This window comes from Monodon monoceros, unplaced genomic scaffold, assembly GCF_005190385.1.
Source record: "Monodon monoceros isolate NGI ecotype Baffin Bay Population unplaced genomic scaffold, NGI_Narwhal_1 Super_Scaffold_5, whole genome shotgun sequence".
NCBI lineage: Eukaryota > Metazoa > Chordata > Mammalia > Artiodactyla > Monodontidae > Monodon > Monodon monoceros.
In genome coordinates this window covers 112,109,869-112,135,066 of record NW_021703782.1, presented here as the reverse complement: position 1 = coordinate 112,135,066, position 25,198 = coordinate 112,109,869, and the positions used below count along the sequence as shown (strand labels likewise).

Genomic DNA, 25,198 nt, shown 5'->3' with positions numbered 1-25,198 from the left:
CTGGAACTAAGACCCCGCATGCCACGCAGTGTGACCCCCCCCAAAAAAAATCTCAGTGAATTCCATCGTCTGCATCCTTTACAGCCTTTTAAAGACATTGCAGTGTGTACACTTGGCCCAGGTCAAGCATCAAGCCAGTCACCAAAGCGTCTGAGATGAGACCAGACTCGTTTTTCGTGTCCTGTTTACTGAACCAGGCTGAGTTAGGGCTTTCTCTGTTCGCGTCTGCCCAGGTTCGCCAACAGCCTTCCGATCAACGACCCTCTGCAGACGGTCTACCAGCTGATGTCCGGGCGGATGCCAGCCGCGTCCACGGTCAGTATGGGGGTCCTAACGGCAGCCTCCGCAGCTCAGCCGTCTGTTCAGAGCCCGCTCCCAGGAGGGCTCGCCTCCCAGGCACGAGGCTAGCGTTTCCATCCTGCTCCTGGAGTTTGAGCACTGCAGAGTTGAGATGGCAGTGTGTTCCAAGGATGAGGGTTTTCTGCTTGTCTCTGGTTTCAGTGTTGTGGAGATGAGAAGTGGGGAGACTGGCGGCCGCACCTGGCCATGGTTTTGTCCAACCTGAACAACAACGTGGACGTGGAAGCCCGGGCGATGGCCACAATGGGGGACACTCTGGGTAGGTCAGACGCCGACATAGAAGGCGGGCCTGGGGCTGCTGTCAGATGCTCGGGACCCCAAGACTGTCCCTCCGTCTGGGGTCTCTCTGCTGTCTCTGTGAGCGCTCTGATCTCCGGGAGATCCTGTGACCGAGGCCCGCCTGCTTTATGTACCTTCAGCCTCGAGAGGACTCCTTGATGCTGCACACTTCTGCTACCTCGTGGCTCAGGTTGGATTTGGGGTTTATACCAAGAAAACCACAAAACTCGTCTTAATTGGATCAAACCACAGGTGAGGAATTGCATAATTAGAAAGGAAAAGCCCCTCCCTTGGCTAACCCAGACTGGCGCGTGGAGCGCTGGCCCTTCGGTGACCCGCTCAAAGGTGACGGCTGCTCATGTCCTCCACAGTTTGCCATTTTTAAAGTTTGCGACCAACGAAGCTATTCAGAGGACAGAAGCCTATGAGTACGCTCAGTCCCTGGGGGCGCAGACCTGCTCCTTACCCAGCTTCCAGGTGGGTGGGGCCCCACGGCTCCAGCTCTGACGGGGGTGGGGGGGGCAGGGCTGGGGGAGTTGGTGCTGACAAGACCACAGTCGTTTAGGGGTTTTATTCAAAAAACGTAAAGAACAATGAAGTGTTTTTGGAAATCTCGAGGAGATGTTTGATCTGTAATGTTCGAGAATTAAAGTTTGCCGATTTGAGAATTTTGTTAGCATTTTGGTTCTTAATGTTTTCAGTATTAAAAACTTTTAGTGTTTGGTTTCAAGTACTTTTCTATCAACTGTGGACCATGTTTCGGGAGGGTGGTATCTGACCAGGACTGTGCTTGTGTGTCTGAAACGGGGCAGAGCATCAGTGCCAACAGAGCAGGGTGACTGCGTTGGCGGCTCCCGAGAGGCGGTCTTCGTGGGGGTGCGTGCGCATGGTGGCACCTCGTGGTCACTCCGTGGTCACTCGGTGGTCGAGAGCCCTGACGGCTCTGTTAAGGGTGTTGAAGAGAGAAAGTGAGTTTCTCAGAAGCTTAGTTGTTTACCCTGATGTAAAGTAGCTCAGGGAACGGGCCCAGGTCTGCCGTGGGCAGGCGTTGGGGACGCGCAGGGTAGCGTCAGCCTGCGGGAGGGCACAGGTGACGCTGGGGACCAGTGGGGGGCACGCAGCACCGCTCAGCTCGCCATCGGTGTGTCTCAGGTGTTTAAGTTCATCTACTGCTGCCGCCTGGCCGAGATGGGGCTCGCCACGCAGGCCTTCCACTACTGCGAGGTGATCGCCAAGAGCGTCCTAGCGCAGCCCCGCGGACACTCCTCAGTGCTTCTCCGCCAGCTGGTTCAGGTAACTCTTCCTCGACGTCGCCGCGCCCGTGCGCCGCGTGGGGCCGCGTGGGGTGCTCGTGACCAGAGGGCGCGGGGCCGCCTGCTCGGCCCGGTTGAGACCCGCGTGCTCTCGGGCAGGCGCTTGGTGCTTTGCGGTGCAGCACAGCAGCCCTCGGGGCGTCCCGTGCAGAGACTTGGAGGTGAGCCTGGGTGTGAGGAGGACCCCGCCTGCAGGAGGCTCGTGTCTCGAGGCATCCTCGCCTCGCGCTTAGCGCTGAGAGGTTCTGGGAGCCGCAGCCTGGGGTGGGTCCCGGCTGCGGCCCTGCGGCCCCAGGCTCTCGCTCCGGAAGACGGAGACCGCGTGACCACCCTCCCACCGGCGCCCGGCACCAGGGGCGCCGCGTCAGTGTGTTCCTCTCCTCCTGGAGCTTCGTTTTTGGAATGTGTCCATGTGATACCAAAAATGTTTTTCTTACGGGAACTTCGGGACACCTGCAGAAACAGGGTAATTCAGGAACCCTGTTTCCATCTGGCAGCTTCAGGAGTTAACGCGAGGTCAGGCGTGTTTGGCCCGTGCCCGCCTGCTGGCCCCCCAGAGCGTGAGCATTGCCAGGGCGGTTGGCATCTCAGTGAGTGGAGCTGAGCAGAGGCGGGCTCAGCTCCCGCGGGTCCGGATGCCGCGGGCTCCATGCCGTTGGCTCGGCAGGCCGGCGCGGTGGGTGCTCGCGCTCCAGGCGGTCAGGGACGGGCCGCGTGAGCCCGCCTCAGGAAGGTCCCCGCAGCGGACGAGGGCTGCGCCTTTGACGTTGCAGGCGCGCTTGCCCCACGTCCCAGTGGGTTTCGAAGGCACGGTTTGGCCGCTGTCACCTGTGGGAACAGGGTCTTCATCTGCGTGCGTTTCCAGGTCGCCTCCCAGCTGCGCCTCTTCGACCCTCAGCTGAAGGAGAAGCCGGAGGAGGAGGCCGCTGCGGAGCCTGCCTGGCTGGTCCAGCTGCAGCTCGTGGAGAAGCAGGTCAAGGTGCGCTGGGCTCCGGTCGTGGGGCCCGACGGGGAGCCGTGTTCACGCGGAAGGTGGCGGGTGTGAGCAGCTCAGCTCAGCGGCGCCTGGTGCCCGGTGAGGGGGAAGGTGCACCTGGGCCATGGCGGTCGGCAGCCGGCATGGAGACCCTGAGGTCCTTCTCCCTCAGGAGGGCACCGCGGCCTGGAGCCTGGACAGAGCCTTCCCCCCACGCTGTCCCAGCTCGCCACACTCCGAGGTGGGGCCGTGTGACGGCCCAGCACCCGTGCAGCCGGCGGGCCTGGGCACCGACAACGTGCTGCTGGCGCCGCCTGTGCCCAGCGCTGACCACTTGGGCCAGGACGTGCGGCTGCTGCCCTCAGGTGAGCCCGTGCCGCCCTGGGCCCCTGTTCTGAACGTGGAGCGTCCCTGTCTTGCTGCCCAGAGGGTCGGGCTGTCTGTCCCCCCACCTTGGCCCTCTGCTTTCTCTCTGCCCCTCCCTCCCTTGGTGTGAGCCCACTGGTCTCGCGGCCTTAAAGGTCTGGCTGCGTGGGTGGGTGGTGCAGGAGGTGCGGGGGGACTCAGTGAAGGCAGAGCCGGGCCTGGGCCAGGCGGCCGCTCGCTGGGCTGTGTCGGGGTCGTGCTGCGGCTTAGAGCCCACGCCCCATGCTGTGCCGAGTGAGGTCCTCCCCTCGGCCCTGAAAAGCGTGTGTCCCGCTTCCCTAAACCAGTGACAGCCCGGCAGCTTCAGCCTTTGTGCTTGGACGGTTGGTTCCTTGGCCCTCGATGAAGGAAACGTGCCCTGCGGAAGTCACTGGAGTGAGCACGTAACCTCAGGCATTCTCTTGTCCGTCGTCTCCCCGCAGCTCCACTGACGCTCCCCGACGGTCAGCCGGCCTTCCCCGCCAGGGTGCTGATGTGCCCAGGGCCACCACCCGTGGGCCCCGGCGAGCTGGGGCCTGGCTGTGGACCCCCAGGGGCTGCACTTGGCCTTCCAGAGCCCTCTGGGCCTGATCCCGTGGCTCCGTACCCAGGGCCTGGCCTGCCATCTGGCGCACCATCTCTCCAAGAGACTGAACATCTGCTCCCGGAGGCCAGGAGCCAGGACGCAGGTGGGTCTGCGAGGTGCCGTCTGGAGACCAGAGCGAACTTGGCTTTGGCGTTGAAGGGGCTAACTGGTAGGAGAGACTTAAGTCGTTCACACTTGGAGCAAAGCACGTTCCTTAGTGTGTGCCGAAAGTTCTAGAAGCTGATTGAAGATCGGTGACTTGACCTTTTGTTGGGATGTGAGGTAGGAGTGGGTGTCCGGGGCCTGGCCGGGGGGCGCCCGCCTGCAGCCTTTGTGAAGGCACTGGGGAGGCCGTGACCCTCCTTCTGGAGGGCAGTCTTGTCCCTGACCATCTGTCTACTTGCACGGCCTGGCTTGAAAAGAGAAACTATTTTCACATATTTAGGAACATTCCATTCTTGGTTTGTGAAGCCCACATCGGGAGGCGTGGTAGGAGGGGCTGCGCGTGTCTCCAGCAGTGTCTCTTGGCCGCGCCTGCTCCCTCTGCTGTGGGCTTGGTGATGCCGCGGTCACAGGAGCTCTCGTTTCCCTTGACAGGAATGATGCCACAAGAGGCACCCAGCAGAAACGCGCTGTCGGAGCTAGGAGAAGAGGATTTTGGTGGAAAATTTGCTAATGTGGTACTTTCCCACTTCTTTTTTGTTTTTTAAGCTATTTTTCATGAACTTCACTGAATAAGTATTTAAACTCTTTGTTCTTAAGTTGTAAGTAGAAAGATAATAGTTAAAATTATCAGATTATCTTTTGAATCGTTTCTTAAAGAGAAAACTTGAATCCTTAAAATGTGAAGAGTTGATGAAAACATTAATAGGGGAAAAGATAATTTAGTCGTGTAAAAATAGGTATCTTAAGGAGAAGAAATGCTCATCTACAATGAAACTACCTTGTCAATTTTAACTTTTCTAAAATGGAAAAACTTCCCTGATTTCTGCATCTCTTTCTACAATAGGATTCGTAAAATTTTCAGTGGTGTTTTTAAAACCAAGATTCATTTTATCAGACATGCTCGATATAAGTACCACCTTGGTGTGCTGTGATCCCAGTGATGGCGGGTGGGAGGATAAACGCCTTCATGTAAACTGCACTCTGGAAGCCTCTTTACAGGTGCCTGCTCTTTGTGGGCATCCCATCAGCAGGAGATTGCTGTAGTCCAAACCCTCCTTACGTTTTCCGCCATTAAACATTCTGTCCCTGCGAAAGAAAAAATGAGAGTTAACTGTACTGAAAACAGTCTCAACCCAGGGATGAGTATTTTTTTAAATGCTTCTATCTTATTTTTTTGTGTTTTTTTTTTTGCGGTACGCGGGCCTCTCACCGTTGTGGCCTCTCCCGTTGTGGAGCACAGGCTCCGGACGCGCAGGCTCAGCGGCCATGGCTCACGGGCCCAGCCGCTCCGCGGCATGTGGGATCCTCCCGGACCGGGGCACGAACCCGTGTCCCCTGCATCAGCAGGCGGACTCTCAACCACTGCGCCACCAGGGAAGCCCGCTTCTATCTTTTAAAATGCCCACTGCCACCCCCTCTAACCAGTCTTCTCCTCGGTGCACATACGTATCCCATCTCCTCCGGCCCAGCAACCCCATAGAATTCTTGAATCCGCATCGTGAGCACCGTGATGCTCCTAGAAAACGTTGCCCTTGAGTCCACTCGGCCCTGGGGAAGCGGGGGGGTCGCTCTCACCAGCCCCTCCTTGCCTGGCTCTGCTCACCGTAGTGACGTAGCCTCTCGTGAAGCCTTAAGAGCTCCTGGGGAGGTGCCCCCGGTGAGCCTGCTTCGTGTTACCTTGGGACAGGGCTCCTCAAGGATGTCCCAGGGCTCCGAGTCACCTCCGGGCTGGGGGAGCGCTGGCTCAGGGGTCCTGCAGCCGCCTCCGCCTCCGCCACTGACGCCCGCGCCCGACGTGAAGAGACCTGTCCAGGCAGCCAGGAAAGAGACCAAGGAGCCCAAGAAGGTGACTCACAGCCCCCAGCTGGGCGGGGCCGGGGGCGGGGCCGGGGCTCTGCTCCCCTGTCCTCACGCTGAGGCGAGGAGAAGGAATGTGTTTCTGTTTAAATCAAGCCAGAGGGGCAGTGAGCGTGTGGTGAAGCGCGAGTGTTTGTGTGTCCGTGTCCACGTGTAAGCCCGCCAGCTCAGAGCTGGAGCCGTGCCTGCCTCCTGGACGCCCATGGGTCCAGGGCCCGTCCACACGCTGCCCAGGGGGTGGTCTCTGCCCGACCTCTGTCACCACTGCTTGGCTTCGGCTCTTCCCGAAATTCACGCGAAGGAGGTCCCTTCTTGTCGTTGTGTAGTGATGTCGATCGTGTGCGTACGCCGCGGTTTTATGTATCCTTTCTCCCAACGCAGGACGTTTCGGATTATTGGGAATAAAGCCACGTGAGCGTTCTCGTCTGTGTCTTTTGGTGGCAGATGCACTTGTTTCTCTTGGGTGTAGCCCGAGGTCACAGGACAGCTGTGTGTGTGGCTTTAGAACGTCCTGCCAGCCCGTCCTCCTCAGTGGTTTACCAGGCACCCCTTCCAGCGGCCCCGCCTCACCCCGGGGGCTGCGTTGTCGGCCATTGTGCTGGGCTTAGTGACACTTCGCTGTGGGTCCGTGTGCTTCTTCCCCCTCCACGCCCTCAAATGTGTGGGGCTGGCTCAGGTCTCCTCCCGTCCTTCGTGGGGTCCTCAGAGGTCGGCAGGCGTTGTTGCATGTTGTGGACGCAGGTCCTGCCGGATGTGCGTGTGTGCACACCTCCTCCAGCCTGTGGGTGGCTTTTAACAGCTACTGTCTTAGGTAAACACAAGTGTGATTCAAAACACGTGCGGGCCGTGAGGGTAGAGCAGGACCTCCAGACGGGGTGTGACGTGCAGGGGGCTGCTCCCCGCCCAGCACGGGGCCGTCCGCTCTGCCGCAGGTTCAGAGAAGCGGGTGAGGGGGTGTGGAGTTGCTGCTGCCTTTCGTGGTAGACGTCAAGGGCAGCGTATGCAGGATAAAGTCAATGTCCCTGAAGCCTAATCTCTGCCAGCCTCGGAGCACGAGGGCCTCTTCTTAGAGCCCACGCGGACTCCCCAGCTGTCGCCACCCCTGCGGGGGGATGTCTCAGGCTGCTCATTTGTTGGCATTCAGACGTGAAACGCTCCAAGAGGCAAGCTGTCGTTCTAATTTTTTTTAAGTGTGGTAAAGTATACAGAAAACTTACCGCTTCAACTGACTTCAGTGCCTGGCTCTGGCTCTGGGGCCTCAAGCACACTGCCATGCACCTGTCCCGGGACTTTGTCGTCTTCCCAGACTGAAGCCCTGCCGCCCAGACTCGCTGCCGCCTGGCCCACACCTGCTTCCTGTCTCCGTGGCTTAGCCGCCTCCAGGCGCGCGTGGGCCACATAGGCTTGGTTGGCCCTTGTGTGTTGGGCTCCTTGCGCTCAGCGCCAGGCCCTCAGGGTTGTCCTGGTCGTTTTTATGTCCAGAGCAGTGACTCCTGGTTCTCTCGTTGGCTGCCTGTGAAGAAGAGGACAGAAGCTTACTTGCCAGACGACAAGAACAAATCGGTGCGTCCTGCCGGGTGGGCCCGGGGGGGCCAGTGGGTCCCGCAGCGGCGCGTCCGCCCGCCTGTCTGCGTGGAGTGACGGCTCCGGAGCGGACCTGAGCTGGCGCCTCGGAAGCAGTCAGGTTCTGATTTCTGATTCTGTCCAGCTTTTGCTACTGAGTTTTCTTTTTACCTTTCACAATTGTGGCAGATCGTCTGGGATGAAAAGAAGAACCGCTGGGTGGACACGAACGAGCCAGAGGAGGAGGTGAGCCGGGATCCAGGCGCTCGCTGTGGCCGGGCGGGGAGCCCCGCCCTGGGCAGGGGCCTCCGTCTGCAGGGGTCCCCGTGGGCTCCGGGTCAGCGCGCAGACCCCGCACTGGTCTTTCCCTCCGCAGAAGAAGGCTCCGCCCCCACCTCCAACATCCCTTCCCAAGGCTCTGCAAGCTGCCCACCCTGGCCCTGGAGGGCCCCCCAGCCCCGCTGTGAACATGTATTCTAGAAAAGCAGGTAATGACAGCCAACCAGAAATCAGAGTTCACTTGGGTAATTTATTTGTCCTACAGGCGGGCCAGAGTTCAGCGATGATAGCGTGCCCGCGAGGTGGTAGTTATTTTTCCACCAGGAGGAGGACTGGTTTTCTGAGGATGAGTCCCCGGGGGGTGGGGGGCCAGCTCTCTAGAGAGTTCAGCGTTCCTGGGCGGACCATCCTATCGCTGGGGAGCTAAGGGCGGAGCGGATGCGATCAGCCGTGCCGTGGTGTGAAGTGGGACCCCTCGCCCGGGCAGAAGCCAAGCAAGTGTGCCCCAGGAGGGGCCCCCTTCCGGGCCAGGCCGCCCCCGGGAGCGGAAGCCTGGCCCGGTGCTCTCCGGACACCAGGAGGACGGCGGGGTGACCTCGCTCCCTCTCCCCGTGGCAGCCCGAGCCCGAGCGCGCTACGTGGACGTCTTGAACCCGGGGGGCCCCCAGCGGAGTGAGCCAGCCCTTGCTCCCGCGGACTTCTTTGCGCCACTGGCCCCGCTCCCAATTCCCACACACCTGTTCGGACCAGACCCAGGTAGGCAGCACGGGAACAGCTGTCTGTGTGCAGCTTCTGACCTTTGGCCTCTTTCTGAGAGCCTCTGGCCTTAATCCTCTTTTAAGAAGAGATAACTACTCACCCACACGCAGAGCGCCCGAGGTTCCCCTCTGCTTGTCTGCGGACTTGTTTCCCTTGGTCTGCCTGAGGACCTGGGTGCAGCTCTCCCCTGGGGCTGTTCCCTTTGGGCCCCAGCGACGGGGGTGGGGGGGGGGGGGGGTGGGGCGGGGGGGGGGGGGGGACGAGTGACCACCTCCCCCACTGTCCCCTTCACAGATGCAGAGGAAGCACTGCCTGCCGAGGGGGCTGGCAGGGAAGGGCAGGCACCGACGGGGGATCCAGCCAAGCCAGAGCCTGCCTCGGAGCCCAAGGTGAGCAGTGCCGTGGGCCCAGGCGGGGGGTCGGGCAGTGGGAATTTGCCTCCTGCCCCGACCCGAGGCGGCCCTGACCTTCTCCAGAGTCTCGTGTACACAGAGCTTACGGTGTGGGTCACACGCGCATTACCTAGTAATTTTGTCTTGCTAAACTTTTTACAGTGAAGAGGGTTTTTTTGGAATGATTATAATGTGTATGTGCAACGCAGTCGTTCAGAGTTTGGTCTCTGAGGTTGGTTGGACCTGGATTTCAGCCCTGTCTTCTCCAGTAATTAGCTTTTTTTTTGCGGTGCACGGGCCTCTCACTGCTGTGGCCTCTCCCGTTGTGGAGCACAGGCTCCGGACATGCAGGCTCAGCGGCCATGGCTCACGGGCCCAGCTGCTCCGCGGCATGTGGGATCTTCCCAGACCGGGGCACGAACCCGTGTCCCCTGCATCGGCAGGCAGACTCTTAACCACTGCGCCACCAGGGAAGCCCCAGTAATTAGCTTTTTAAAGGTGGGGGTCCCTCAGCGCCTCTGAGCCTCAGCGTCCTGCCCTGTGGATGGGCCGACGAGAGCGCAGATCGCAGGGCCGCGGTGGGGCTCGCGGCAGGCGCTCAGTAAGGATGCGCTGCGGGTGTTGGAATAGCAGTTCCACGCGGCACCCTTTCACGACCCCTCAGCGGGAGCGCCCCGTGGGGTAGAGCGGGCCGTCCTGGGTGGTCCTGCCTCGGTGGGTGCCTCCGATGCACGGGCTTAGCAGTAGCTGGCCTCCCTGCTATCCCGGCAGGTGCTCAGTTCTGTGGCGTCGCTCCCTGGACCTGAACGCCCACCCTCCGGAGCGGACGGTTCCCAGGGAGGAGAGGTAAACGGTGCCCGATGAGCGCATCTGCTGAAGGTCTGGGCTGAGGAAGCTCATTTTATTGTCCAGATGGCTTCTTTAAAACGAAGTTAATGGGTAGGAAAAGGGCAGCTTAGAAACTTTCTAGAACTCAAAAAGTGTTGTATTCCTTAAAGTCACGCTTGTTTCCGCAGAGTTGTTTGGGAGCTCTGGCTAGAGTGAAGGGCTGCGTGTGTGTTCGGCAGCCGGGCTCGCCCCTCTGCCGGGCTCTCTTGTCCTCAGTCCCTCGGGGGGCACGAGGTCTGGCCGCCTTGGGCCCAGGCCTGGGCAGACCTCCCTCCCCGCAACCAGGGGTCGTTTCCAGTAAAAACTGTACATGAAAATAGGAGTTTCAGGCTAACTCTGGCTTTTCTCCCATCGAGCTGTGCTGATCCTAACGGCGTCATAAAGCTCTTTGGGATTGAACTGCCGGCTTGGAGCAGTGACGTGCATGTTGATTTCTGTATCTGTCTGTGTCTGCGTGTTCTTGCTGTTTTGTAGCTTTCGCGCCGTAGTTCACTGAGCTCGTTATCACGTGAAGTGAGCCAGCATTTTAACCAGGTACCTGTGGCTGGCCGTGTGCACTGGACATGGATTTGAACGGGGTTGTCTGTCTTTCCTTTGAGATCGCTATGCTGGTCGGTCATCGTGCCCCTGGCCACTGACATTACTTGTCACCTCCCAGCCATCACATGCCTGAGGATGCAGTGTTCCTTTCTTTAGAAGTTTTTAAAGGGTGGTGTTGAATAGCCAGACACATCAACAATCGAACCGACCCCAAGAAGCTTGTAGTGAACGAGCCAGCTCTGTGCAAGTGCTCTTTCTGAATTGGTTTTTTCAAACGACTAGCCATAGGCATAGCCTCAGAGAGAGAGAGAGAGAGACAGAGAGAGTGTGTGTGTGTGTGTGTGTGTGTGTGTGTGTGTGTGTGTGGGTCAGGATGCTCTCATTTGAAAGAGAGAATTCTGTTTTCTGACAAGCACGAGAAGGTTTATTTTAGGCAGGCAGAGTGAGGCAGTGACAGCTGTCCGGGGTCGCTCTGTGTGGGAAATAAAGGAATACTTCATCTTCTCTGCGTATTGGGGCACTGAGCTTTTCCCTCGGCTTGGCAGAAAGGCTTCATGTGACTTGTTTTATGTGTGAATTAAAACGCTGGATTTTGTAGCTGGACACCTGAGGTCTACAGCAGCCAAAAGCACCTACTAAGGGCTCCCCCTGGCGCTGAGTGCCAGCTCAGAGCTCCGTGCCACCTCATGTGTGCGCTCTGGTTCTAAAGCATTGCACTCTGCATGCTGCTTTGGTTTTTACCGTTTTCCTATGAACCATTAAATAATTAAATACAGCGTTGCAAGAAGTATCTTTGACCAGCTTCTGTGGCACATTTGAAAGTATTGATATTATAAACCCTTTCTCAGAAATAGTACCTGTATTTGCAAATGAAACAAGCCGCCGTGCACTGTTAGTTGTTGAGGTGAGCTCTCTGTGCTTCTCAGGCTCCGGGTGCTCACACCCCTGCAGGGGGCCCTCCCGCAGCAGCGGTGCCCTTCTACAACCCTGCTCAGTTTGCACAAGTAAGTGCCCCTGCTGTCTCCCCGGGGCGGGTGGGAGCAGGGTGGGGGCTCCCCCGGTGAGACCCTGACTCGCCTGCTCACCCTCTCCGGCTCTGCCACGGCCCTGGGTGGGGGTGCCCCCGCCGGTTCCTGCTGACTCCCTTCCCCTGCTGTCCTTGGCCTCCCTTTACCTGGTAGCTCGTGACCTCCAGGCCGGGAAGGTCATGAATGCTTCCTTTTATTTCTCTCCCTCCCAGGCTCTGGCCTGTGGAGGATGGACTGGCCGCCAGTCTGGGGAGGAGCGCAGGTTGGGGGGCAGGGGTCTGTGGGGAGGTCTTGGCTTTCGGGATGCAAAGCCTCACCTGACACCGGCCTGTCCCTGCCCTCACCGCCTCGTGTCCCCGGCCTCGGGCTTCCTCGGGGGCGGGCCTTCCTGCGCCCTGCACCTTTCTCTCATCCCCGGCTGCCATCTGCTTCTCCATTCCACGATTCGGTAGTTGTTTTCTTCTCTCCTGTAACCTGCATCTTGCAGTTTATGCCTTTACAAAAGCTCCTTGACTGTCATTTCAGTTGGCATTTTCGCGGGAGCAAGAGGAAGCACCTGTGTTCTGTCCGCGGCCTCCCCTGGGCATCCCTTGCACCCCTCGGTGGCAGGCCAGACCATGCTCTCCCTGGGCTCTTTAGACACCCAGCTGCTGGAGTCAGCCTCACCCCACCACCCTAACCAAGCTGCAGGCACCTTTAAAGGGAATGCCAAGATGTGCTGCTGACTTGGTCTGTGACCGTGGGCTTGCAAACAGAATAAAACGAACAGAACGTGCCTGTTTGCTGAGAGAACGGTCTGTTCTGGCTTGTTCCACAGACCTGCTGATCCTTCCCCAAGGGCCCCCCGCCCCGCCGTCGGGGACGGGCGTGCGGAGCTCAGTGCTGTCCCTTGTCGTTTCAGGCCTCTGCTGCCTCGGGAAGTTCAAGGATGGGAAGGATTGGCCAGAGAAAGTACCCAGCATATTGAGCTAGGATGGTCCCTGTCCTGGACTGGCATTTGGAACCCTGAAGTGATTATTCCACCAAGAGCTCATCAGACTGATTGCCTGCGACTCCCGTCTGTTCCCAAGTGGAGACGGATGCAGTGATTCAGAAATGATTTATGAAGTGTTGCCAGCATTAACTCCACACCTTCAGGAAGCTGGATGAAAAGAGGGAATCTGGGACTTACTAGAATCTTCCACCTGAAGGCATGATTTAAGGATCCAACATTCACAGTCATTTGAGGATGTTACACTAAGTGAAGCTGGAAGCATCTTGGCTACGGGAGGACTTTGCTTTTCAGTAACTAAGGCACCTCTCAAAACCTAACGGTGAATTACTGCCAGATAAATCCCAGGGTCCTTGAAGACGCTGGAAGGAAACAGTGCACCTTTGACTCAGAGAGGAACGCGGCCAGGGGTGCACGTCCTGAGGTGGTCAGCCCCCACCTCGCGCTGTTGAACCTGGAAGGATGCTTCGTCTCAAAGGAAACATGGGCTTCATTTAGCAACAATTCCGTTAGGTTTCGAGCGCGGCCCTCGCTGCTGACGTGTGTTTATCTCCTGTAGTGAAGATGTGTCCAGCCCTGCGTAATTTCCTGTGGCCTCACTAGGACCATGACGCTTCCACGCAGCCGGAGGGACTGGCTCTGCTGTCAGCGAGGGGCGGCTCCGTCGCTGGGACAGAGCCACAGGGGCCTCGTGCTCTGACGTGACTGATCCGAGTTAATAAACCAGTGTCACAACTGTGACTGATAAGTTTGGTTTGGACTTTTCCCTGTGGGCCAGCTGAGGCCATGTGTTCTGGCCCGCCTTCACGGTGCAGTCCAGTTGTCTGGCTTCCTCTCACCATTGCGTCATTTAAGGAGTAGGTAACATCTTGAAGAAAGTGGCTTAAAATAATTTCTTGTCAGAAGCTCTGGAATCTGATCCTTCTGCACCGAGACCTTCCGTGGCTAATATGCTGACTCAGCCTGTGAGCCTGCACGGGGAGACCTCCTCCTGGCGGACTCAGCTTTAAGGCTTCATCGACTGCTCTTAAAACTGTTCACCTTCTTCTTCAGTCTAAGGAAAAGATTTAAATATTTAAAAAAATCATTAGGAAGTAATTTCTGTAGAACGCTGGGGGAACACGGTTTGTTGGGGCTTTAGTCCAAGGGTAGGGCTTGTGTGAGGGTGGGGTCCGCGCGGGCCGCTCTGGGCCACCTGCCGTCTAGGAAGGACTCACAGAACGGTTTCCAGAATGTTTCACTGATTCGTCCCTTTGGGAGAGGCCGACCTCGTCGATGGGCAGTCTCTCGCGTCCCAGGGTCAGCGCTCGGGGCGGTTCCTGGGCCGAGACCCACCTGGCGCCCTCGGCTTCCTCCTCAGCCCTGCCCGTCGTCCTCTGTGTCTGACTGCCAGCGACTTTTGATTCGAGAAGCTTCCTCTGAGGCGGGAGCTGCTATTTTTCCTAAGTGCACATTGTTAAATAAAATATTTTGCGCTCTCAAGCCCTTTCGCCATGTCTCCTTTTGTTGATTGGAAGCCCGTGGGGAGACCCTGGCCTCACCCGCCCCTTGTGGATTGGCTTATAGAGGCGCCCCGGGCCACTGCTTCCCGTCTTCTGCCAGACTCGCCCGTTAGGGGCTCCCAGGAAGAAGGGGCTCCTCTCTGATCGGCGGCGGGTGGGTGTGATGGGAAGACCCATCCTGATGGCAGTGACAATGAGGGCCCAGGGCAACGCTCTGCCTCCTAGTATCCCCTCTGCAGGGAACGTCCCCCCCCACTAGACGGAGAGGAGGGCAGGGGCTTCCGGGCGCAGGGAAGACGGGCAGCGGACCGGGCAGCGGACCGGGCAGCGGACCGGGGAGCGGACCGGGGAGCGGACCGGGGAGCGGGGAAGGGAGCCGCGGTGTTCCTGGCGCCCACCAGAGGGCGCCCTCCCGCCTCGCTTGGCGCCGCTGGGTCCTCCGGCCGCCAGTGGCCGCTGCGGGCGCCGGGGCCGGGGCCGCCCTGCCCGCCGGTTGCCGGGGAGCGGCCGCCGAAGCCCGCGGAGCTGGGGAGCAGGCGGCGCCCCAAGGTGGGGGCGCAGGGCTCGGTGACCCCGGGCGGGGCTGCGGGATGCGGGGCGGCAGTCCTGGAGGAGGTGCGGGGCGGGGGCTCGGGGCCCAGGGGTCCTCGGCACGGAGTGACCCCTGGGGGGGGCGCGGAGGCCTTGGGCGGGGCTCGAGGACTGGGCGGGGCGACCCTGGGTTGGAGTCGGGGCGCGGGGATTCCTGGCGCGGCATCGGGTTGCGGGATTCTCGGCGTGGGGCGGGGCGCGGGTCTCGTTCCCCTTCCCCACCCCCAGCCCCGCGGCTCCGCGGCGGTCGTTGCCCTGGGGAGCGCGCAGCCGGCCGGCCCGACTCGCAGTCCTGAGTCAGGGGCCTTTGCTGCCCGGGCCGCAGACCCGCTCAGGGTCGCCCGCTCTCGGGGCGGCGTCTGCGGGCCGAGCGATGGTGGAGGGCTCTCAGGTGAGCGAGGCCGGGCCGCCGGGCTCCCGGGGGGAAGGGGCGCGGGCCGGGACCCCTGCCAAGGCCGTGCCTACGCCTTGGGGGCGGGAATTCTCAGTGGGTCGCGCCCCTGGCTCCCCACGTGAGGAGCAACCCTGTCAGGAGGGTGGCTTCTCTCCTTCCTAAGATGCTGGGCCTTCACCCGCCTCCTAGGAGGAGGCGGCGGCCCGGGTGCCGACGTGCCTGTTCTTGGTGGACTGCTGCTGACCTGTCCGCTCTGTCACCCTGCACCACAGCTGTCCTCCAGGATCATTAAATGGCACTGGGGCCCCGGTCGTGGAAGGCTAATCGCGTGGTTTTCCCTTAGGTACTTGCCGAGGACTCCAGACCGTCAGGGCTCCCAGCCATGCAGCAGCTGGCTCTGCTCCAGCTGGACCACCCCGGCCCCAGGGGGAGCTGCTGCCCTTTCTCTCCTCCGCAGCTCGCCCAGCGACGGCTGACCACGCATCCCTGACGCTGGACGTCGTCAGCAGCCCCAGGAGGAGCTGTCTCCCGGCTCGGCTCGGCCCGGCTGCCCCCGGGTGTGAGGGCTGGCCGCTGGACAGTGCCGTCCAAGTTGGCGAGCCGGGGGCACTCGGAGGCCGCCCAGCAGCCCACCGCCCAGGGGCGTCTGCAGCCTGAGGTCAGAATGCTCAAGGGACGGCTTCCAAACACTGACGAAGACCTTGCTTCCCGCCCGGGGTCCGCGGCCGCTGACGACCGTCGGGGACCCGAGAAGAGCCCAGTGCGCCCCCTCGACACCCCGGCGCAAGTCGGCAACGAGGACCCACAGGCCAGGGGGAGACCCTTCAGTCCGAAGCCGCCGCCGCCGAGGCCCAGGCTGGAGCGAGCATTGTCCCTGGATGAGAAGGGCTGGAGGAAGAGGCGTTTTCGAACCAGCCGTGAGGACCTGGCCACGAGGAATGGGCCCAGCCCCTCCGGGGGCTCCCTGCAGGACGAGGCCCCCGGGACCGCCACCCGTGGTGGCTCCCCGCCCTGCCTGAGCACCTCCCTGCAGGAGATCCCCACAACCCGCAGGGCCCTGGGCAGCGGAGGCCCCTCCTCACTGGGTAACTGTCTTTCCGGAATGATCAGCACTTCCCTGGACCTCCTACACCGGGACGGGGCCTCAGCCGGGAGCACCCCGCGGCTGGCCAGCCTGCTTCCCCCACGCCCACTGCCCGCCATGGACTGGAACGTCGCCTCCGACGCCCTGCGGACAGCAAACAAGGTGGACTTGGATCACGCGGACCGCCAGCTGCGGTGGCAGGCCAGACCGTTCCGGGCCCACAGCAGCCTGCGCCCCGGCCGGCCCCCGAGCCCCCTGGCCCGGGACGACTGCTCGCTACACTCGGCCAGGTCCGCCGTCAGCCTCCTGGCGCCCGTCCGCACCAAGGACGTCCGCAGCAGGTAGGGCCTCGGGGGTGGGCGGCATCGTGGCCTGCGTCCGTGGCTTTCGTGAGCCTTCAGAAGCCCCGTGAGAACTACGGAAGCCTCCCTTGAAAGCGTGTGAGGTGCTGCAGCGGGTCTTCCTCCACTGACCCCCATCTCCCAGGCCCCCCCCCAGCTTTTCCTTTGCGTCTCAGCCCCACAGGCTCTATGAAGCAGATGGTGGGGTACGCAGATCTCTCTGCGCACTGGGCGGCCCTGTTTTCCTTCCCATTTCTTGCTTCGTCGGGGACAACCTTCGTCCACGTGTGCAGGTCGGCCCAGGACTCCAGGGTGGGTCGGGGAACCCGCGTCCACGTAGCCGCTTTGGTCAGGACCAGCGTTTAGCCAGCCGTGCCCTGTGCACGTGCTGGCACCTTTCCAGGACGGAGAGCTGGACACGGCTGGGGGCCCCAGGGACTGTGGCTGGGCTGCCCCGAGGGGAGGGTCCCCGGGGCCCACCTCTGGCGGGGAGGGGCGCAGGCAGAGCCCGACTCGTGCACTCTGCTCTCAGGAGCGCCCCGAGATTTCTCAACGTTCGGGGCTCTGTCTGCCGAGGGCTGCCCAGCGATCCCCACCCCGGCTCCGACCCCATGGGCAAGGAGAGGGGTCTCGCATCTCGGAGGACGCCGGGCTTCCGGGCCTCAGGGGGCTTGAATAACTAGTCCGTCTTGACTTCTTTATAGTCTGAAGGGGAGGTGGGCGCCACCCTTCCGCTCGACTCCCATCTCGCACCTCTGCCCACCTCTCCCGAGCCAGCGCCATGAGGGCTCACCAGGACCGGGGTCCCAGGCGCTTCTGAGCCCAACCCAGCCACGCCCACCAGCTCGCTCCTGACCCATCGTCTCTGGGAGCCTGGTGCCCACGCTGTGACTTGGGAGGCCATCCCGCGCTCTCCCCGACCCCCGGCCCTGTCCGTGCTGGGCCTGGCCGCTGACCGCTGGCTCTCACGGCCCCTGCCGCACCGGCCGGGGCTGGGCAGGTTGTTTGAAGCGCACATCGGGCCTCGGCCCTGACTTGGGGGCCCCACGCCATCCACTCCCTGCCAGGGCGCTCGAGGCCCCGGGGGGCAGGGGGAGCTCTGTCACCACCGCCCCCCGCTGCACCCTCCCATCCAGACCAGGCCTGCGCCAACCCCTCTGGCCGTGGGCGCGGGTAGGGGAAGAGTGAGGCAGTCCCTGTGCTGGCGTCCTGGGGTGGCCACAACAAAGCGCCGCAGACTAGAGCCTTAAAACAGGAGTTACTCGTCCCGGTCCTGAGGCCAGAATTCAGAGATCCAGGTGTGGCAGGGCCGCGCTCCCTCCCAAGCCTCCAGGGAGGGTCCCTCCTGCCTCTTGCAGCTTCCGGGGGCCCAGGCGTCCCCGGCTTGTGGCCGCGCCACCCCCGTCTCTGCTCCGTCCTCGTGCGGCTTCTGCTCTGTGTCTGTCTCTCCTCTTCTATAAGGACAGCGGTCCCTGGATTTAGGGCCACCCTCATCCAGGAGGACCTCGTCTCAAGATCCTTAACTAATTACATCTGTCTGCAAAGATCCTTTTTCTAAATAAGGTCACATTCGCAGATTCTGGGGTCAGGGGGCAGATGGAAGGTAATCCTCACCCACCCCCGCCCTCGGTGAGCCCAGCAGTGAAAGCCAGGCAGGTGGTTCCTCTGGCCGCCAGCCTCCCTCCTGCTCCCTCCATCAGCGCCGGGCACTGTTTTAGGGCAAAACGGGTTCCTTTGTTAAAGTAATTCAGCATGTTTCTCGTAAAGGGCGAGATCTCTTCGTGCGTTTAAAGTATGATTTCACAGGGAATTCCCGGGTTGTCCAGTGGCTAGGACTCGGCGCTCTCGCTTCCATGGCCCCAAGAACTAAGATCCCACAGGCCGAGCAGCCTAAAAACAAGTATGAGTTCTCTGTTCAAATTTTATGCAATTTATGTAGACTCGCCTGTTACACAAAAATGAGAAGCACATCTCAAAATCAGATCCCCAGCTTTGCTCTCACACAAGCAGCCAACAGTGGGTTGACGGGCTGCCCACCTCCAGACCCTCCGTGTGTCCTAGGACACAGAGGGCTGGGTAGGGACTGTTTCAACTGTGGGAGCCGTGTGGTCTCTGTGGCAGTGCTCAGCTCTGCCGTGGTGGGTGGGAGAGCAGCCCAGGCCTGGCACCGGCAGCGCGGCTGTGGGGCAGGAACGCCTCCTTCAGGGAGGCCGAATGGTGAATCTCAGGGCACTTTCCCATGCCACGGACTACTGGTTTTTCCCAACCATTTAAAAGCATAGGGGACCTCCCTGGTGGTCCAGTGGGTAAGATGCCATGCTCCCAATGCAGGGGGCCCGGGTTTGATCCCTGGTCGGGGAACTACGTCCCGCGTGCCGCCACTAAGAAGTCCGAATGCCACACCTAAAAGATCCCGCGTGCTGCAACTAAAACCCGGTACAGCCAAAATAAATAAATAAATACGTATTTACAAATAAAATAAAAGCGTAGGAGCGATTCTTAGCTTGCGGGCTGCACGCAGACAGTCTGGATCTGGCCCGGGTCAGGGCTGAGGACTGAGGAAAGGGACGCAGACTGTGCCCTTGGAGGGGCTGCTTTCTGGTTACGCTGCGGACGGGGCTGGTTTGGAGAAGACAGCCCCGCGGGCAGCAGTCAGCCGGTTAGGATCCTCAGCACGGTGGGGTGACCTCAAGGAGAGGTTCCTCCCTCCTGATGTACTTGAATTCATGTCCTCCAAAGCTTGGTCAGGGTTTAAGAGTTTCTCATGAGAGTTTGTAAGGACTGGATCCTGATTTCATCTCCTTCAAAGGGATTGGTGCCTGTTTGCAAGCTAAGGTGTAGGGATTTCTTAGCAAGTTGGAATGAAAACAGCAAGTGAGACATTTAAACTTGGATTGAGCGCATGGGTTCCCCTCCCTCCTTGCGAACCTGACCAGACACGGTCCTATCACAGGTCCTCCAGGAACGGTTTTCACGTGGTTGAAAAAAAAAAAGCCCCAAGGCCGTACTAACATTCTTTTCATGACATGTGGAAATTACATGAAACTCAGGTTTTGGTGTCCTTAAGTGCAGTCTCATTGGCACATGGGCATCGGCCGAGGCTGCTTTCAGGGGTTAAGCGGTGACAGACTGATGGCCTCGAAGCCTAAGTCTTGCACGGCGCTCACGGAAGGAGCGGATGTCAGACGCGGCCCCCTGCGCGAGGGCAGGACCAGAGCTGGGGCTTAGCTGTGCTGTATTAGGGCCTCTGCGACGCTGTTCGAGACTTTGCACCATTTGCCTGCTCTATTCTATGAGAATCTCACAGTGGATTGAACTTCCGGGTCCTGTGAGGACAGGTGTGTCACGGGCAGCCTTACGAGCTCCCAGTGCTGGGCGGCGAGGCAAAGGCCGGAGCCCCGGACAAGGGCGCACGTCCCCCCCAAGTCTGCTTACCGTGCAGAAGCCCACTTCGACCTCTGCGGCCCTTCCGGGGCTTTGCCCTTAGCGGTTCCACAAAAAAGCCCCAAATGTCACCTTTACGTCCCTTCCTCTCGGGAGGCGACGGACGGAAGCCTAAAGCCTGCGGTGTTTGTAGCGCTGTGAACACTGCGGGTTTCCCTAGAGAGCAGGGCACCTCGGCACTGTGCTCTGTGCTGACCACGGGGTCCTGAGGGAATCCCAGCTCTGGGAGAGGAGCTCCCGACCCCTGGGAGGTGTGTCCTGCTCCCGGCCCCTCCCTGGGCCCATGTGCTGCGACCCCACCCCCCCACCCCCCGGCCCCGGTTCAGTCTGTCCCGTGTCCGCAGGAGCTACCTGGAGGGGAGTCTCCTGGCGAGCGGGGCCCTGATGGGGGCAGACGAGCTGGCCCGCTACTTCCCAGACCGGAACGTGGCCCTCTTCGTGGCCACGTGGAACATGCAGGGACAGAAGGTAAGCGGGCTGCCCACCCCCACCCAGGACAGTGCTGGGTTCCCACCAGGTTCTTCCTGGGGCTCCCCCAGCCTCCCCGTCCCCCGGAGGGGACTCCTGTCCATCACACCCTCTCGCCCACCTCTCCACCGCCTGGTGGGGCATTAATGCTTCTTTTTGGAGACACACCGTAAGTATTTTTTTAGAGCAGTTCTAGGCTCCCAGCACATTTGGGAGGAAGGGGCAGAGATTCCCCGAGAGCCCCCTCTCCCCGACGCGCGGCCTCCCCGTGGCAATGCCCAGCACAGGGCCAGGCCGTTAGGGTTGCCCCGGGCCACTCCTGGGTGCACCCTGTGGGTCCCAGCACACATATGGCGATGTGAGTCCGCCGCTGTGCACCTTGGACTGGCGTCCACACCAGAACCCGAGTCTGTTTCCCGCTGTGTGTCCCATGCGGTCAGGGGCTCCTCCATCCCGCCTGCAAGCCGGGGCGCTTGGAGCTCAGGACATCTGTGCCAATGGGACGAGCATCTGACCACCGGGGCGACTGGAGCCGGGCAGGCTGGGGGTCCGCACACTGATTTCTGGGGAAGCCCGCTGGACGCCGTCCCGCCAGCTTTCTCTCCAGCCACCCCGTGTCTCCTGGGGGTCCCTTCCCACAGTTAGGGGGCTCCATCCCTGCGCGTGGGGTGCTCCGATTCTGAGGCCAGCCGTGGGCTTCTAGACTGCGGGTGACCTAACACTGTTGCCACCACCGGGGTCTTGGGCCATTTCCTGAGCGCCTGCTGTCGTCCACGTGTGCCATCGTGCTTGCTGTCCAGAGAATCGAAGCGGCCGCGTCCTGGGCTGACATCGGGGTGACGGGCGCGGGGAGAGAACAGGGCAGGGCTGGGTTGGACGGGCCCCCACGAAACAGCAACCTGAGCCGAAGTGAAGGCAGGTGCCCAGGGTGGTGCCTCTGCCACCCTCGGGGAGCCACCAGCGTATCCACGGCGTGGCCCACAGCAGGGCCCAGAGGGCCAAGGCCGGCAGCAGGTCGGGGGGTGAAGACCACCGACCGGGCGCCTGCTTCCCTCCCCGGGGCTGCAGTGAGGGCAGAGGTGCAGAGGAGGGGGCGTCTCCCTCCCCCCAACCCCGTGCACATCAGGGGTGCACTTGGGGGATGGCCAGGCCCGTGGGTGCCCAGCGAGGGAAGAGTGCAGCCAAGGGGGTGGTGCAGGCTTGGCGAGGCCAGGCTCGGGGGAGGAGCGGCGGCCTGCCTGGGCCAGGGGCTCCCCATGGTGGCCTCGGGAGCGGCCTCGGGTCCCCAGGCAGCAGGAGCCCCTCGCACTGGGCCCCTTCGGCCCCTGCCAGGCGCCGCTTTTCTGCAGGAGCTGCCCCCGAACCTGGACGAGCTCCTGCTGCCGGCCGAGGCTGACTTTGCTCAGGACCTGTACGTCGTCGGGGTCCAGGAGGGCTGCTCGGACAGGTAGGGCTGCGCGCCCCTCTCCCGCCACTGCTGCCGCCCCGCCCCGTGTCTCCGCCGCGCCGGTGCACCCGGGTCCCTGTGAACAGCGGCGCCAGGCGGGCCTTTGGGGCTGAAGCTGCTGTGGCCCGAGACCCCCATGTGTGGCAAGATGTGGGCCGTGGCCGAGCCTGGGCTGAACCGGGATCGTTTTCTTCTCCAACGGGGACTCGTAGAATTTAGAAGCAATGAGGTTCATCTTCTTGTAAATAAGGAGCTGCTCCAAGAGATGGGCAGTGGGGGCAGGGGCACAGCGCAGTGCGGTCCCGCGGGCTCCAGCCCAGCCCGTGCAAGGCGTCCCTCGCCTCTCCTGGGTCTGCCTGCGGCCCGGGCTGTGTTGCCAGTTTACCTGCTGGGGGCTGGGGGCAGAGCCCCGGCAGCACACGGGCAGCAGCGCGAGGCCCGGCCGGAGCGGAGGGGCCCCGACTGCACCAGGCCCTGCGGGGAAGGTGGCCTCCCTCCTGCCCCCCCGGCTCTTATCAGGGGTCGGGGACCCAGCCTGTCACTGGGGATGCAGGAGGAAGCTGGCCTCCCAGGGAGGCCCCGGGCTCCCCGTCGTGCTGCGCGACCACGGTGCCCCTCCCCGCAGGCGGGAGTGGGAGACGAGGTTGCAGGAGACGCTGGGCCCCCACTACGTCATGCTGTACTCGGCGGCCCACGGGGCGCTCTACATGTCCGTGCTCATCCGCAGGGACCTCATCTGGTTCTGCTCTGGTAGGCGGCCCCGGGGGCCGGGCGTGCGCGTGGGGGCGGGCGGGGCGGCGGCGTGGGGCCTTCGGGGCTGCATCCCGCCCGGTCAGCCCTGCTCCCTCCGTGCAGAGGTGGAGAGCTCCACGGTGACCACGCGCATCGTGTCGCAGATCAAAACCAAGGGGGCCCTCGGCGTCAGCTTCACCTTTTTCGGCACCTCCCTCCTCTTCATCACGTCCCACTTCACCTGTAAGTCCCTAGCCCCTGGACCCCCAGACCCCCTGGTGGCGAGGGTCACGGTGCAGACGCTGTGTGATTAGAGCTTGCTGGGGTTGCGGGGGTCTGCCCCCGACGGAACCCCCCAGGCGCCCAGCCCTGGGCTCAGAAACCTGCCTCTGGAGAGGGCCCCCCACGCTGTCCTTGCAGCTGGAGACGGGAAGGTGGGCGAGCGGCTGGTGGACTACAGCAAGACTGTCCAGGGCCTGGCGCTGCCCAAGAATGTGCCGGACACCAGCCCCTACCGCTCCGACGCCGGTGAGCTGCTTTACCTTCCCCCGAAGACGAGGCGGCTTCTGCCGTGTTCTCTGGAGGGTTAGTGGGCTGTTCTTCAGAGCTTTTGAGAGTCGAGGTCAGAAAAGTCTGGAAAGTCGCTTGCTGACCGAAGCGAGGCCTGGCGCCTGCTCCCTGAGTCGTGACCCGTGACCGCGTGAACCCAGAAAGCTGTGGACGCGCCCCCCAGCCCTGAGCCCCAGCAGCGTCGTGGGCTGCCACCCGCTTTCCAGGGAGCCCCGGCCTCGCAGTGGGAGTGAGGAGCGCGGGGAGGGCTGGGCTCACGCGCTTTTCCACCCGCTCACGCCCCAGCGGACGTCACCTCCCGCTTTGACGGGGTCTTCTGGTTCGGAGACTTCAACTTCCGCCTGAGCGGCGGGCGGGCGGCCGTGGAAGCCATCCTGAAGCAGGACCCGGGCGCCAGCGTGCAGGAGCTGCTGCAGCACGACCAGCTCACGCGGGAGATGAAGAGAGGTGAGGCGGGGAGAGCAGCCGCCCGGCCAGGAGGGACCCCGGGGGGACGGGGGCAACCCTGGGCTCCGAGCCGTGGCTCTGAGGTGGGGGCTCTGCCCGTCCCAGGGTCCATCTTCAAGGGCTTCCAGGAGCCAGACATCCACTTCCTGCCGTCGTACAAGTTCGACGTCGGGAAGGACTCGTATGATACCACCTCCAAGCAGAGGACCCCTTCGTACACGGTGAGCCGCCCGCAGGGCTGGGGGAGCGTGGGGGCTGGGCCTCCTGGGGGGCTCCGACACGGGGACTCTTTCAAGGGCAGCTGATACGAGGCAAGCCGGTCCAGCCCGGCAGCCAGACGGCCCCTGGAACCCTTCCCACAGGACCGCGTCATGTACAGGAGCCGCCACAGGGACGACATCTGTCCCGTCAAGTACTCCTCCTGCCCCGGGATCAGGACGTCCGACCACCGCCCTGTGTACGGCCTGTTCCGGGTCAGAGTGAGGCCGGGGAGAGACAAGTCAGTACCCGCCTCACTCCCGGGCCCGTGGAGGGGGGGGCGCAGCGGGGGCCGCCTGGGAGCACGGCCTGGTCTCCTGTGTCCTGATGCCCCGAGGGGAGCAGGGTTCCAGCTGCCCTGCGTGGAGGTGGCTGGCGTAGGTTGTCGGAAGCAGGTGTCAGGCGAGCGACACGCCAGAGGGTGGGGACCTCGCCCGGACCCCCGGAACAGCCAGTGGCAGCTGGGGTTGTCCTAGAGCTGCTGCGAGGCAGGCCTGGCACAGGCGGGAGGGAGCGTCCTGCTGGCTCATGGCGCTGTGCTGCGGCTGTGCCGCCAGTCGGGGCAGCCGCGGGGACCCGGGCCTCGGCCATCCCCACCCTCCACGTGCCGCCCGCAGCAAACGCCCGAGTACAGAGGCCAGGAGGATGGCGCCCTCCTGATGGCTCTTTCCTCCCCAGCATCCCGCTAGCCGCCGGCAAGTTTGACCGAGAACTGTACCTGATAGGAATTAAGAGACGGATTTCCAGAGAGATCCAGAGACAGCAGGCGCTGAAGAGCCAGCACTCCAGCGCCATCTGTACCGTCTCTTGAGGAAATTTGCCGAAGGAGGACTGGGCACATGCAACCCGGGAGGGTATCTGACCCAGGAACCCGGGAAGACGGAGGAGGCTGCCGTCCGGGACACTGATGAACCGCTGCTGGGGGCTGCCCGCTCCTCTGCGAGAGCCCGACGGCATGCCCCAGGTCCGGCGTCCGCCGCTGGGACAGAACCGCACGCCCCCACGGCGCTTCCCTCTCTCAGGGCGGCTTCCCCGCACCGCGGCCGCTGTCGGTGGGAGACCCCAGGCTGGCCGTGAGCAGCTCGCGTGCCCTGAAGCCAGCGGCAGAGCCCGCGTGCGGGCCAGGCACCCTGACCTCCCTTTATGTCTGCACGTCCGGATCTGTAGCCTCCCAGCAGCCCCTCAAACCCAAACCAAGAGCTGCCCGCCCTTGTCTGAGCGCCAGGCACGCCGCCAGGGGTCCGGTGACCCTGGGCCTCTGTTCCCACGGCACGCGCTAGGACTGAGCTGAGGCTGGGATGAGGACGGCCGGCCGGCGGTTCAGGCCCACGAGACCACCTCCTTCTCCTCTCCCGGTCCATTTGGGTCCATTTGCTTAGGTAACGTTAGCTACGAGCGGCATTAACGTTAAGTGGTGCGTTTCCTGGGTCTGAGAAGCCGCTGGAAGCTTGGAATGTCACACCTTACCAGCCTAGGCCGGCCCCCACCAGCCTGGATGTCTTGTTTTCTTAAAGGGTTTAGAGTCCGATATTGCTTTGT

The 25,198-nt window shown here is 62.0% G+C and overlaps 2 protein-coding genes across 9 annotated transcripts in view; both read left to right on the top strand.

Moving 5' to 3' along the window:
- SEC16A (SEC16 homolog A, endoplasmic reticulum export factor) overlaps positions 1-13,858 on the top strand; it is a 32,782-nt gene extending 18,924 nt beyond the window's left edge. For 3 of the 7 annotated variants that reach the window (XM_029201982.1, XM_029201983.1, XM_029201981.1), the window contains exons 13-31: positions 234-315; positions 502-619; positions 780-891; positions 1,011-1,116; positions 1,792-1,932; positions 2,818-2,931; positions 3,101-3,293; positions 3,777-4,022; positions 4,517-4,599; positions 5,772-5,930; positions 7,424-7,504; positions 7,694-7,750; positions 7,881-7,992; positions 8,402-8,539; positions 8,837-8,931; positions 9,706-9,780; positions 10,297-10,356; positions 11,289-11,366; positions 12,292-13,858. In XM_029201982.1, coding sequence (XP_029057815.1) covers positions 234-315; positions 502-619; positions 780-891; positions 1,011-1,116; positions 1,792-1,932; positions 2,818-2,931; positions 3,101-3,293; positions 3,777-4,022; positions 4,517-4,599; positions 5,772-5,930; positions 7,424-7,504; positions 7,694-7,750; positions 7,881-7,992; positions 8,402-8,539; positions 8,837-8,931; positions 9,706-9,780; positions 10,297-10,356; positions 11,289-11,366; positions 12,292-12,357 — 2,116 coding nt within the window. In that variant the 3' untranslated portion in view covers positions 12,358-13,858. Of the gene's footprint in view, positions 1-233; positions 316-501; positions 620-779; positions 892-1,010; positions 1,117-1,791; positions 1,933-2,817; positions 2,932-3,100; positions 3,294-3,776; positions 4,023-4,516; positions 4,600-5,324; positions 6,011-7,423; positions 7,505-7,693; positions 7,751-7,880; positions 7,993-8,401; positions 8,540-8,836; positions 8,932-9,705; positions 9,781-10,296; positions 10,357-11,288; positions 11,367-12,291 lie in introns of those variants that run through there. The other 4 variants (XM_029201984.1, XM_029201986.1, XR_003790710.1 and 1 more) reach the window with 4 other exon arrangements.
- A 489-nt stretch (positions 13,859-14,347) lies between these two features.
- INPP5E (inositol polyphosphate-5-phosphatase E) lies at positions 14,348-24,559 on the top strand. 2 transcript variants are annotated; one of them, XM_029202840.1, is made up of 11 exons: positions 14,348-14,432; positions 15,212-16,293; positions 20,082-20,205; positions 21,555-21,652; positions 22,278-22,402; positions 22,508-22,627; positions 22,805-22,912; positions 23,240-23,401; positions 23,507-23,622; positions 23,764-23,900; positions 24,338-24,559. In XM_029202840.1, exons 2-11 carry the CDS (start codon positions 15,533-15,535, stop codon positions 24,468-24,470), a joined length of 1,884 nt encoding a protein of 627 aa, XP_029058673.1. In that variant the 5' UTR covers positions 14,348-14,432; positions 15,212-15,532; the 3' UTR covers positions 24,471-24,559. The 2 variants fall into 2 exon arrangements, with proteins under 2 accessions (XP_029058673.1, XP_029058674.1); XM_029202841.1 differs by having other exon boundaries at positions 23,727-23,900.
- Positions 24,560-25,198: the final 639 nt, after the last annotated feature.